Source organism: the organism of the source record quoted next, unplaced genomic scaffold (assembly GCF_019419815.1).
Source record: "Pyrus x bretschneideri cultivar Hongxiangsu unplaced genomic scaffold, Pyrus_bretschneideri_v1 Contig16, whole genome shotgun sequence".
Taxonomy (NCBI): domain Eukaryota; kingdom Viridiplantae; phylum Streptophyta; class Magnoliopsida; order Rosales; family Rosaceae; genus Pyrus; species Pyrus x bretschneideri.
The window spans coordinates 6,237,206-6,250,938 of record NW_025999457.1 but is presented as its reverse complement, the minus strand read 5'-3'; the positions used below and the strand labels follow the sequence as shown (position 1 = coordinate 6,250,938).

At 36.3% G+C, this 13,733-nt stretch overlaps 1 protein-coding gene across 1 annotated transcript; it reads right to left on the bottom strand.

Annotated features, from left to right (window-relative positions):
* Window positions 1–819: 819 nt before the first annotated feature.
* On the bottom strand, window positions 820–12,235 carry LOC103962074 (kinesin-like protein KIN-7D, mitochondrial). Its single transcript, XM_048581081.1, is given in 26 exon segments — window positions 820–1,159; window positions 1,284–1,393; window positions 1,484–1,569; window positions 1,571–1,614; window positions 2,170–2,883; window positions 3,300–3,446; window positions 3,593–3,640; window positions 3,810–3,860; window positions 3,945–4,064; window positions 4,483–4,623; window positions 5,280–5,495; window positions 5,888–6,067; window positions 6,159–6,290; window positions 6,400–6,507; window positions 6,675–6,779; window positions 7,090–7,194; window positions 7,287–7,343; window positions 7,788–7,855; window positions 7,959–8,037; window positions 8,230–8,289; window positions 8,629–8,682; window positions 9,263–9,328; window positions 10,759–10,811; window positions 11,033–11,122; window positions 11,289–11,386; window positions 11,526–12,235. Coding segments are annotated over 25 exon segments (3,249 nt in total). The 5' UTR covers window positions 11,867–12,235; the 3' UTR covers window positions 820–1,159; window positions 1,284–1,307.
* Window positions 12,236–13,733: the final 1,498 nt, after the last annotated feature.

Sequence of the window (13,733 nt, the reverse complement as noted above, 5' to 3'; positions counted from 1 at the left end):
AAAAAAATTACAAGCAGTGTTGGAACCAAATTCGTGCACCACCATGGATTGGAATTTGGTCTCAACAAGCGATATTACTATATTAAGTTGGAATAAGATGTGAGAAAGATTTCGACTCAAAATACAGTGGACTGAAGAGGAGGACCTTATCAAAGCATCCACCAATTGCAGATCTAAAAAATACTTTACCAGCCCAACTTTTGTAACAAAAATAAAGATGTTGCTTAATAACTAATAACCCATGAAAAATGATAATTGTCGTTCGCACTTTCTCAGGCAGTGTTCAATACACTCGAAGCAATACAAAGCTTATTCTTTCCTAAATCAAATAATGATGCTTGTGCTTTCACAAGGATTGACGCAGACAACACAACGACCCTATATGAAGTTATTATGAACCCCTATTGTTTTCTCCCTCTACACTCTTATTCAATTTTGATATCAAAAAATTAAGATGAGCGTGTAAGAAGAAAAAAAAAAATATAATTATCAATTCCATAACCTATTTCTTTTCACAACCTATGTGATACTTGCATCCACACTACATTGCCTCAAAAAGCCAACTAAACGTGTCTAGAGAATCAATGTAATACAGATTTTGTTAGGGACAATCACCAACCATGCCACCCTACTGACAGATTCACGGTCTCTGTAGCGTCCCACACCACTGGTATAATACCATGTGTCAAACCATCTCCACTTGGGCTTGTATTAATGGTCTGGAACGCCACTGTAGCGGCAAAAGGGAAAAGAAAAGTTTGGAACTGCGGTATGTCCAAAATTCAGAAGAAAATAAACAGTGAAAAAATGAAGGAAACATTTGCGCAGGTGGAAGAATAATGCTTCTTAAGCATACATTGTTTTCTATACACGGCAAAGAAATGTTCTATATATGATAGGAACCCTCAAAGCTCAATCACAACATTTTGCTGCATACTTTAAAAAAACAAAGCAACATCATCCCCTATGCATCTCAAACTCCCAAATGTGCACATTTCTTTTTTCCCCATCTTTATCCTTTGTTATTTTACAGGACTCAAATGGAGAGCGACACAAACAACATATCGATATACTCTTTTACACAGTTACTTACATACGACCAAACTAATTAAAGAATCGCACCCGCCATTTCACATAAAACAGAATGTTCATAAAAGCCCTGCAAAATAGAAAAGAAGAAGAGAAAATGAGGATCGCCCTTGTGAAAAATGACTGATTACACATCGAATACTGCAAATTGATCCATGCAACTAATTGATCTAAGAATAAGAAAATTGTATTACCTTCGTTTGGGGGCATAAAAGAGGTCACGAAGTAAATGCAAAAAGCCTATCTGAAATCTTTGTACGACAAATTGGGCACTCAGAACATGCAAGTGAACAAGATTTACACACTGCAAAAGGTACACCAGAGTTACTGCTAGAAATGATGAGTATATAGGGTTGAATTGACACTTTTGCTACGCAACTTCAGAATGACTTACAGCAAAAATGCCGGCAAGGGAGAAGAATTGCTGCAGTTGGTGATTCAAAACATACTTTACACAAATGGGAATTGGCATCTCCAGTTTCCCTGGTGTTTGAGCTCTTTCTCCTTCATCTCTTTCATTCGAGCCTGGAAACATAAAAGTGGGTATGTTACACATAGCTTTCAATGACAACATTTGGAGGATTACAAAAAGACTCCTCTACTTCAAACCAAACTACTTGACAATAATTCATTAATCTTTAAATCTTTATCTTCTTAAGTGTCCACATGTTTTTCACGAAAAGAAAAATGGTTGACTCCTCACACAAATAAGTATATGATAACATCTTGAATTCATTGAAAGATCTGTAGATAGTATAGCCAAGCATGTGGTGATAATAGAACCATTTGGATTGAGCCAAGCTTTTTAAGTGGACACAATCTCTATGCAAATATGTTTGTAAACCAAACCTATCACCTAAGAAACTCAATGCCGCAAAAATTATACTACTTGACTCTTCTTTTTCATGTCTTCAAAGCCATTCAAACATAACTGAGCTTTTGTCTCGTTGGTTTTACAAAACTAAATGAACCTTAAAACAGAACCGATTACCTTTTAACGTCTCCAATCCAAATCGTAGAGGAATACCAAAACAATCCTAGAACATTTATGTTAAAAGAGAATGCAGGTAATCAGGTTACCTTAAGGCGAAGAACAAGAGGTTCTTCCTTACGACTTTCATCATCAGCAAATTTTGGAGCATCCAAAACTTGTCTCTCTATGTGGGCACTCTCATTCATAGTTGCTTTTAGACCATTACTATTTTCCATCACATCATTGGGCCTTTCTTCTGTGTGTGTCTCAGGGATAGACCCGCCCTCTTTCTTTAATTTTGCAACCAACACCCACATGTTTGCTAAATCATTCTCTAGAGCTTCCTCCCTTTTCTTTGCATCTTCAACCTTTTTCCTGTACTCCTCTTCTATAAATTCCTTTTCAGCAAGGGCAGCCTCAAGAGCTGTCTCTCGCTGTTTCCTAGCTTGGAGTTCCATCTTTAAATCATCCGAATCATGATTCCATGCCTCAAAGTCATCAGAACGACCAGATAGCCTCCCTTTCCTCCCACCTCTTGGTCCATCATTGTACTTCCGGTTAATGCCATTAACGGGTTGCATGGCAGAACTTCTAGAATTGGCTAACTCCCGAGCAGCCAACAATTCTTTTTCTAGTTTTGCATTCTGCAATGAGAGCTTTGTCACTTCACCAGCCAAATTCTTCAACTCAACAGCAGCAGCAGATGCCAGTTCCTTTGCATAAGAAGCTTCTTCGGCCAGTTTTTGATTCTGCACATGTAACCCACTACTCTCCTCCGAGAAACGCACGTGCTCCAGCTTTAGTTTTTCATTCTCAATCTCCTATGAGAAGGAACAAAAGCATCAATTAGTTAGATGTATAGCATGAAAGCAACATCTTACATTGCCACAACAATATTCAAGCACACAAGAAAGAAAAATCCTAATACTAACCAATTCTTTTTTCGGTACAAATAGTAACCAATTCATATGAAAGTTAAAAAAGAAAATATAACTAAACAAAGCTATGGATTTAGCCATTCTAAATAATAAATAGATATAAATTCCACTGTCAAGTAATGACGACAGAGAAACTATAACTTCTATAAAAGCTCACATGAACCAAGAACAATAAACTAAAACAAAAGAGGGAGTGCTAGTCAAGAGTATGGCAATATACTTGAAACTAAGGTACTCGCTAGCATTTACTAATCCATCTAGCGTTATGGATTGATAAGGCAGAAAGTTTCAGTAATCACCTGAGACTGAATTTTCTTTTGCAACTCCTCAACATTCTCTTCAGATGCACAGTGCTCGGAAGATGGTGATGATCTTTCACCAGATACTGAAGCCAAACGCCGCTCTAACTGATCCACTTTTTCTTGCAACTCCATGTTCTCTGCACACTGCAAATACACAGAAAGCTCAGCAATATACCAAAGGATATAAAATCCTGCCCTGATACAAAACAAAGCTTAAAAGGAATCAGCTGAATGGAAGAAAAAGTTAACAAAAGATAACTCTCCAAAGGAACTAGGGAAGGCATTCTAACCTTATTTTGCAATTGCTCCTGGAGAATACGATTGTCTGCTGATTTTATCTGCATGAAAGGTACACTTCAAAGATGAGTTCCATGACAATTAGAATGTACTGAGCAAATGTTACAGCCCCAAACACAGATAATAGCTAAAGCAATAGGAGAACTTTAGAAATCAAACATTGCCCATTTTGTGTCCATGAAAAAACAGATATATAAAGCATGCACTCACTTCCAACTCAAATCCCTTCTCATTGCACTGGGTCGTCAGTCTCTTAACTGTCTGTTGCAGAAATTAGAAGTAATTAAAACAAAATTGTACTACTTATGAACAATAATAATTAAGATGATGAGAACGCAAAACTACCTGCTGCATCTCAACCATAGATGCATTAGCAATTGAAGCCTCACCACTTTCGTTAATGCGCTGTTCCAAAATCCTCATTTGCCTTCTCTTTTCATGGATATCACGTTCCAAGTTCTCAATCTGTAAGCATGGATTGTTAATCAGGATCATTTTAAGTAAGCATACTTCAGCTGCTGCTCAAATGAATCTGTAAACTGTTAAAACTATTTAGGATTTTGAGTGCTAAATGGAGTTCATGAACTAGACAGGCCTGTAAATTTTACATTATTGCTTGTAAAAACTGATTAGATTCAAATGAACATGATCTCATTTATTGCCAGAATACCACAGTAAGATGGATCCAAATGACAAACTCCACTGATATGTTCAATTAGTTCCAAATGTCAATTAATATTGTGTTAAATACGCCCCATCCAACATTCAACTAACAAGTGCAAGCCACTGTCCTTTTTTGTTAACCAAGCCTTCACAACATTCTGGAGACAAAATTAGGACTTCTAAATATGCAGAATATGATTAATAACAATAGAATTTATACTTGAGTTTTTGAGCTTTCAGGGTCATCTACAGACTGCTCCACCAATCGTTTCAAGGAGCTGGTGCCAAGTGCAATCTCTCCAGCAAGCATCTTAACTTGCTCAACCAGCAGGTCTATGTGATCTGACATTGTCATCCCTCCCTAAAGTATATTAAAATAAGCAATCATAATTACATCATAATATTGAAGGATAAATACGTTAATGAAAAAATTAATATTTGAGCCAACAAATGAATTCATACTGAAGTGTCTATGTAAATTATATATAGAACTTGCCCAAAGGCAATTATTACTTACCACAAGTCTGTTAATAATAAATAATAGTCATTATGTGGCAAAATCAAATAGTAGATACAAGAAACTTCATGGCACATCCTGATTTGATAAATGAATGAGCGAGTTCTGAACAAGAAAAGTATTTGAAGGAAAAATGGAAAGAACTCCAGAAAATAGACAAGATATATCCTCATGGATCCTATTTGCAACTTCCTATAAGTGTATGCTTGTATAAGCATGCACAAGCCCATATACATATATTTGCTGCATGCAAGCTCAAACATGTGGGAAAGAAGCAAGCAAGTTCCACTTCCCTCTTCCTCAGACAGTTGGCCCAAGAAATGTTTTGCAAAGTTAATTTAGCCAAAAAACAAAACTTCTCCCTCATACTGATTTCAAAATATTATTACCAAGACTTGAAATAGAAATCAAATGTATTTGTGATAGTTCGACAAATGAATCCAAGCTTTATACGCTGAAATGGAAGTGGAACAGAACAAAAATATACTAAAATTAGTTACCATCGGAACTCTTGAACCACTGATAAGTTCACCCGCTTGAGTTGAATCTGTAATTGTACTGCTAGCTGGGGAGAGCTCTTCATTCCTCCTGCTGGAAGATCTCTTGTGTCTAAAATCATAAGCCATATCTGATGGACCAGCAGATGCAGACAATGGTGACTCCTTTTGGTTCTCACCTTCTAGAAGCAAGGGTCCATCTCGCACTACTTCCATTTTCTGCCATACAAAAGCCACAACAAAATGTAAACATTGTACGATGCTTTCCACACCAGAAAACAAGTACGAAAGATCAAATTTGACAACACTATAAACCTTTTAGAGAATATTAAATAGAAAGGGAAAAAACATAAAGTTAACATTAAAAGTTAAGTGATCGGAAGTGAAGTCCTTTTTTTCTGTGCTAAAGCTAAGCAACCAAACAGTAATATGAAACATACATCCTTGTCTGCATAACTTGCAAAACAAAAATAATTTCTCAAACTTTCAAGTTTTCAACAGAGTTTCTCCTCATAGTGACTTGTCAACATTCAAGCTCAAACAACTAACGTCAAAGAAAGGACAAGAAAACAGCACAGACCATATACAACTTAAATGAGTAAGGAACTCACATCATCCTCACCAACAGAAAAACTGCGTTGGTGGCTGGGAATATCACCCAATCCAGGAATTGTATTTTTTGAAGAAACAAGGATAAGCTTCGTTAGCCTCTGGATTCTACTCATAAGAGCAGCCTTCGCTTCCTCTTCTTCCTCCAATCTTGATTGCATTTTAAATTGACCTTCTTCCAACTATTTCCAAACCAAAACAATCATATGCAAGTCTTATTAGTATAAACTCATTACCAAGCCAAAAAAATTTATTTCAGTTTAGGAACAAAACCTTTTGCTTTAAGCTGATAATCTCCTCATGACTTATGCCAACAAGCATCCCCTTCCTTAGCTGATCAAGTTCTGTTTTCAGGACCGAAATCTCTCTTTGATACTTCTTAATCAATGACTTTTCATCAATAATCTGCTAGAAATAATTTCAAAGAAAAGCCAAAGGGCAGAATAGTGAGCCTTAAGTGTTTAATGTTGAGCAGTGCCTTAAAACTGTATTCATGCCATGAGTTGTTGCACACCTTATTACGCGATGCATAGATTTCTACTCGCTTTGCCCTGCTTGCAAACTTCAATGTATTATGAGTTTCCTCCATGCTACTTGATGCAGGAGTCACTGTGCAAATAAGCTGGGAAAACATGTGCAAGGAAAGGAAAAAAAGCAAATAAATAAATAAATATAAAAAGCAAAGTTATGATAGTTTTAACTTTTTTAACCGCACAATTTTTTCAAAATAATTGATTCAAAAGCAAATTTCACAGCAAATGGGCTAACAATTGTAGTGTTGGAACTCACCGAAACATGTCCATGCCCACCTAACGAGGATTGTAAAAGGCGGGTAAGCTTAGAATCTCGATATGGAACATGGGATGCTTTTCCCTCACTCAGCTTTCCAATTACCTTCATTGCAACCATAACATCAAGTTAAGAACTAAATATCATATCGCTTTTCTGTTCATTAGAAACTTCAACACGATTTAGCCACTTTGTTTTCTAAAACAAAATAGAGTGACCACCAAACAAAAAAGAAATATGAAGCTCCGTTCAGCTAAAAGTGAAAAGTGCATCAGCATCATGTTGCAGAAAAAGTTGTCACCATATACATTCTTTCATATGGCTAGAACAGTGTGCATGAAGGCTTTGCTTAGGCTTAGGAACATAGATAACACTAATTATGCAGTTATATTTAATCAAATTGTAAGGCACTTACAGTTCCAAGAGTTAGAAGACTCTTGTTTATGTATGATCCTTCCTTTCTTCTTAGTCCAGTTGTTTCCGTTTTCGAGCTCTCAGACCCAGCTAGATCAATTAAATTCTAAAGAAAACAAACAAAATAATAATAAGTGAAAACTTATGTATGAAACTAAAGAATTTAATAGTTGGGAGGACAATTCATTTGAACCATACAAGTTGAGAGAAGATCACTCCGTCATACTCATCACCATGGGCACTGCTTTCAATCATCTGCAAATGCATCCGAGTTAAATATGATTAGCAGGAATGTTTCACAAAAGTCAGAATTTCATGTGCTTACGTAAAGAAACAGAAAAATACTGACACGAAGAAATTTGACAAAGAAAAGTAGGAAATAACAAAAACAACAGTCTAAATATTTACACATTTTTCTCAAAGCCTTGTACTGCCCAGGCAAATATTATATTGACGAATGAACTTGAAAAAATTGTGCTGTGTTCCATAAGGAACACCAAAGCTGAAACAAGTAACAACATACCTCTGCATTTCATTTTATTTTAAAATTGACTTAAATGTTGCAGTGTTTAATTGATGCATATCTAAGTGTGTTCAGAATTTGGTCCCTCAACATTGATAAAAGATAGAATGTTACATACAGATTGAGTAATTAGAAACTTAACAAAATCTAGGAAGTGTGTTATAAAGAAGGTTTACCAGTGTAAATATGGTGTGACTTCGACTACTCAACAGATTAAAATTGTTTGATCCAACATGACGATGCTCTGCCATTGCCATGCATCAGTTAAAAATGCAGTCAATAAATCATTTTTAACCTAATAAAACTGGCAGAAACAGAAAAGCTAAATATGTCATCCCTGCAAGTACCTTCTCCAGCAGCAATAAAAGAAAGTGCATGCCCAGGAGACAAAACAACTTCTTCTTTTATACCCTCAACATAAGTACCCTGAAATTTCAAGGATACAAACACAGAGAAATGATAAACCCAGCAAAAACTAAATGTGCTTTATACAAGATAAAAATATTACATATATTATTCCCCTAAAACAATATAAGTAGGAATCTTTCAGAGGCCCTAAAAATAAAACAAAATAGATACAGTTAAATCAGGAAGGCCATTAAAAGATGAATTACAAACCTGTGAATCTTCTCTAACACGCAAATTTTGACCTGTTGGATCAAGCAAGTCATTTATCACCTGATACCAGATGCAGAAATAGCACCTTATATCAAATACAAATAAGAATATTGAATATAAAAGAAAAAACTTTTACTCAGACAACGATAGCTTCCAAGGTAAGGATAAAGACAAAAACTAAACGGGATATCAAGAAACATCTGTCATGTAAAAACTTAAGATCATGAAGATGAAAATATATACATAAATGATGGTGGAAAGAAATCCCAGAGTTTAAAATATTAGGAAATATCTTCAAAACACAGAGGAATGAGAGATACATTATACCAAGGAAAAACTGAGCTAACAAATAATCTCTAACCCTAAAATGTGACTGCCAATACATATAGCTCTACTGACCTCGTTGTAGATCTCAAGATACGAGACGCGGAGTAAAAACTCCCTTCCTGGGGTCTGAAATGTGAATGTAGCTATGAGTTAGTTATCAAACAGGAAACTCAAGTCTTTTCTTGTGTTTGTACAACAGAAACAGAAAATATAGCTTCCATGAGTATGCAAGGAAAAGCATGTATACTATTGGCAAGGTAAGATACAATATGTTCTACATTAGTTCCAGAAACATGCATATAGAACTCTGGTCTGTTAAGTACTACATCAGTGCAATAAATATTCACCTTGATGCTGAAAGACAGACAGGATATGCAATATAAGTACTTAGAAGTAAATTATCATGATAACATTGTTGAAGAAAACATATCACATCTGGACTAGTATGTTTAAAATCCAATTATTAAAATAGATGCAACATCCATGTGATTCACAAGGTAATACTAAGAAACCAGTGTGGGAATGAAGGGAGGGATCGGATTAGTGGCTGTACAAAAATAAATTTTTACTCTAGGTGAATGTACAAGAGAAAAAATGGCAAGACATATCCTGGCATAATGTTAAACTGAAGGAAGGGGGAGGAATAAAGAAAAACTAAGATTTAAGTGTCATACTTCAGAACTACAAAATTCTTAGGGGCACTTACATCTTGGATAATACTGAAGACATCCTTTATCGCCAATGGTATGATACCTGGAGCGTTTTGATCACCCTGTGTAGATTAGAAATGAGTCAACACGACACTAAGGGAACACAAACAAGCAATACCAAGTATAGCAAAATACTTCATAAAGAACAAAAGTAGGGTACAACACAAACATATGATGAAAATTATGGATGAACAAAACGAAGTTCAAAAGATCGTGTCCTGGCAGAATCTATAGTGATCTTGCCAGACAGAACCTATGATTAGGGACTTAGGACACATAACAATGTTCCAGAGTAAACAAGTTAACCATAACTGTATGTCAGTGCATGAAAAGTTGTTCATCTACATTTCGGCTAAGCACAAACCAAACTTAGGACTTACCCAACTGCACCTTAAAAACTTTAATCGTTTATGGCTTCATTAAATCGTTAATAGCTTCCTTAAACTAGACACTGGTATTTATTAGATGGGTGCCACCAGGGGTGTTTGGGCTTGCTCAAATAAATAGATGAAAATGACTCTGGATAACTTGATGATCAATCGAATCGTGCCTGAGAGTGCATCTCTTTATATATTTGTAAGAAAGGAATCTAAGTCATCTACCTATACTCTGTCCATCTATCGTGTAGCACAGGAGCTTTTGGGGAGTTTGGAGTCAATTAGGTATGTCAGGCCCAGGTCCTGTTTTGAGGTACTATATGGTAGAAATGTAAAAACAATAAAGCTGTTTGGAGACGAGCTCCTTTAAGTTTTATGTGGTTCTTGTAACTTGAGACATGAAGAGCTTCTAAGGGAGTGGCGCGCTCCATGATGAAGCTTAGGCTCCATTATTTAGATGGCTTTTTGAGTGATCGGCTTGTCGTTTTAGTTTACCAGATATGCATTTATGTTAAATTTCTGTCCTTCAGCCCTTTAACAAAGTTCTTTTACATTATGTATTAATGTGTGTTGAATCTAAAAGGGCAGAGGGGATACAAGTTCTGGTGCAGGATTCTTTTTGGAATTAAACTCATGACCACTCTTGCGCTTCCCACTAACAATCTACAAGCAAATACAAGGTTTTCCAGGTATGTAACTCCTTTATCGTGAACAACTAGAATCAATCTTGGATAGGTGCTAACAAGGTCGGTGTAGACGTTGGATTAATGAGCACATGGCCATCAAATTCCAACATCAAAAAATCCTTGTAATGGAGAAAGAAAACAAATAAAACATTCACGTTGAAAACAACCACTTGCATTATGGTGTAATAAGTTCCATAAAAGCAGTTTCTCATTAATCATTAGACATTTATATTTTCAGGGCCATGGAAGGCAAGCTTAAATCCAGTCTCCTAGTGTGGAATCAAAGAGACAGAATGTAAACATTGGTCATTATAACCTTTTCTGCGCAACTCACAAGCGGAGCTTTACTGAAAAAAACAAGCCAACATGATTTTTCGATATGATTAAACTTTCAGTAGCCAAATCCCAAGAAAAGAAAGTGGAACTTACATGCATAGTGTGTGTCTTTCCACTACTTGTCACACCATAAGCAAAAACAGTACCTGCATTTTCAATACTCAAGCTGTAAGAAATGGAAAATTAACAAGAGAATTGAACGTAACTTACTTAATTTATCAGTTTTCAACTAAAGCTACTAGAATTTCCACCACCATCAACATTTCATTATATAAGTTATACATATTCTTACAGAAACAATATCAACGTTTCTCGTTAGGCATTAACGAATTCTCCATTTGTAGTCTACAAGAGAAGTATGTCGTACCATTGACACCTTCCATGGCAGCTTTGACAACAGGTTTAGCGGCAACTTCGTACACCTCTTGCGAATTGGCATGCTGTCCAAAAACTCTATCTGCCACAACAAAACCATCCCCAAATCCAATCAGTTTTCAAAACGCTGTAACTACGTTAAATGCAGATTAATTCCAACACATTTTCTTTTGCATTTTCCATAAACTAACCGAAATCGAAATTAACTCCAAATTCAAGATAACTATATATACTAACTAATATATTACCAAATGCATAGGCTGTAGCTGGATTATACTCATTCCTCACAATCTTATCGCCGTCTGCGTACCAAGTGACCTCATCCCCTCTCTGAAACTCCCTCTCGCTGCAACAAAAACCCCCAAAAAACGAAATAAATTCAATCACATTACCTCAAAACCAACCCTAGAATCCAACATTTCAAAATCCTCCAATCCGAGGGCTCATAGATCTGATCCAATACGCTCAGATCTACCATCATTTACCTCAGCGGCCGAAACCGAATCGTCACCGATATGCTATCCCCACCCTTGGGCGCCTCGAGCATCTCCGCCAAAAGCTCCTCGGACGCGAACCCGACCGGCGAGCGAGCACTGTAACCCCCCGAACCGTACTGCATTGAATCAGAGCGGCCGTGGCTCGGCGTCACGGATCGGGACCCGAGCCCACCTCCAGAGTTGTAGAACGACGAGGCCGAGGTCGAGCATGAGCGCGGAATCATCCGACCGTTGATCAACGAAGAAGATGAAGAGGTCGAGGAGTAGGGACTGGATGGCTTCCGGTAGGAGAAAGGCGAGCTGCTGCGGGCTCGTGAGGATGAGGCCATCCAGCTGAGTCAACTCGGACAGTGACTCGGTGAGAGAGATTTGAAAAAATGCAGCGAATAAAAAACCCAAAAAAATGGGAGAAGCAAGAAGGAGGAGTAAAAGAAGAGCAATGAGGAAGAGAATATGTCAGAGCGGTCACATGGCTCGCGAACCGAAAGCGACGAGCATTGTTTTCCACCTTTTTTATTTATTTAATAATTATTTAAAATGAATCAAATATTTCTGCTACTATTTTTCTCCAGTGTGCGACTAGAGGGAGAAACAATGGGAGCTAGAGAGAGAGTTTCGTCTTCTTAAAGGCAAAGTGAGAGTTGCAGAGAGAGAGAGAGGGACGAGTAACCGGTGAGAGGTGAGAGGTGAGAGGTGAGAGAGTGAGAACGACGGTAGTGGATGAAAAAAATAAAATTTGAAAAAAAATAGATAATTAATTACTGTGGTGACGTGGCGACGTGGTTTAAATTAGCAGGAGGATAGCCGCGCGTATTAAAAACGGGACTTTGAAAAATAAAATACGCAGCGAATGAGCGGGAAAATAACAGCGGCCCGCCGATTAGGACAAGTTTATATAGAGGCCAAAATTAATATTATTGTTAATTATTTTGCTTTTGTCTGTTTATAATTGCGATGTAAATAAATTATGAGGGCGTCACTTAGTTATATGGTTTATTAGTATTTTTTTCATTTGTAAGTGAGAAATTTTAGATTGGATTCTCACCAAAGAGGAATTTGAACCTCATTCGTTCAAGAAAAATATATTATTAGGAAATCTCTAATAAAAGATGTAAAATGCCTTAATATTAACGTTTTATATTTATGACTGGCCAGAAAACACTCCATGGCAGAATGTAAAATATTCTTCTTCGCCGGAAAAATTATAATAAAAATACAAATTTGCTTCTTTTTTTACATTTTTTGGAGGTGGCTTGCGCAATCAAAGACAACAATAAATGGAATCCTAAATTTATATCTCTCCTATTGGAATAGAATTAACATTTATACCTCCCGAAAATGTAAAATAATATATAAACTTTATATTTCTCAATTGAAGATGCTCTTATAACTTTAGAAGATGAAGGTTGAACTCCAGTGCAAAGAGATGGACACTGCTCTGACCAATTCGTCAAACTTACATGCACATGTGGGTCTTTAAAATTTTGTTACCATGTGGGTTTTTTTTTTTTTCTTTTTTTCAAAAGAAGTTACCATATAGGTTCTTAACTTCATGTTATTGTGTGAGTTTTTAGCTTTGCGTTAGTTGTGAGAGAAGTGAATATTCTTTTTATCTTTATATTGAATTCAATGATTTGTGCTAGCTTGTGCAACATGTATGTGTTTGGTGTTATTGTAGTCGTTAATGTTCAATGGCTTCAAGAGTCAATTATTACGACGTAGCATGAGTTTTAGTACAAATAAACGATAAGTGAGGCATCTGCAATTATTAGCAAGTTATAATAAGTACGCAAAATTGGTGCCAGCACAATCCTTTTATGTTTAGCGTCACTCTTTTAACAAAATATTAGCAGCGGGATATAATAAGTTAATTTAGGTAGTTGAACGAACATGGGTCAATGCCTAATCTTTTCTATTTAATTAATTTAATTGGTTTTTTGGTGTAATTATTTTTACTAAACTAGATGGTTAATGTGAGTGGTTGTAACTAATGTTTGCCATATTTGACTCTAATAAAAATATGCATGCAGAGAAATTTAAATATAAATTTAAAATGAATTGAATGTTAAGTTGACTATCTAGCTAGATTTAATGGGGGTTTGTAGTTATACTCCATGAAAGCTAAAACTTGTGGCCAAATTAAAAGGTTTAAAAAATTAGGCGTGGGGAATTTAGGTAGAACGACGTGTTTCAGTG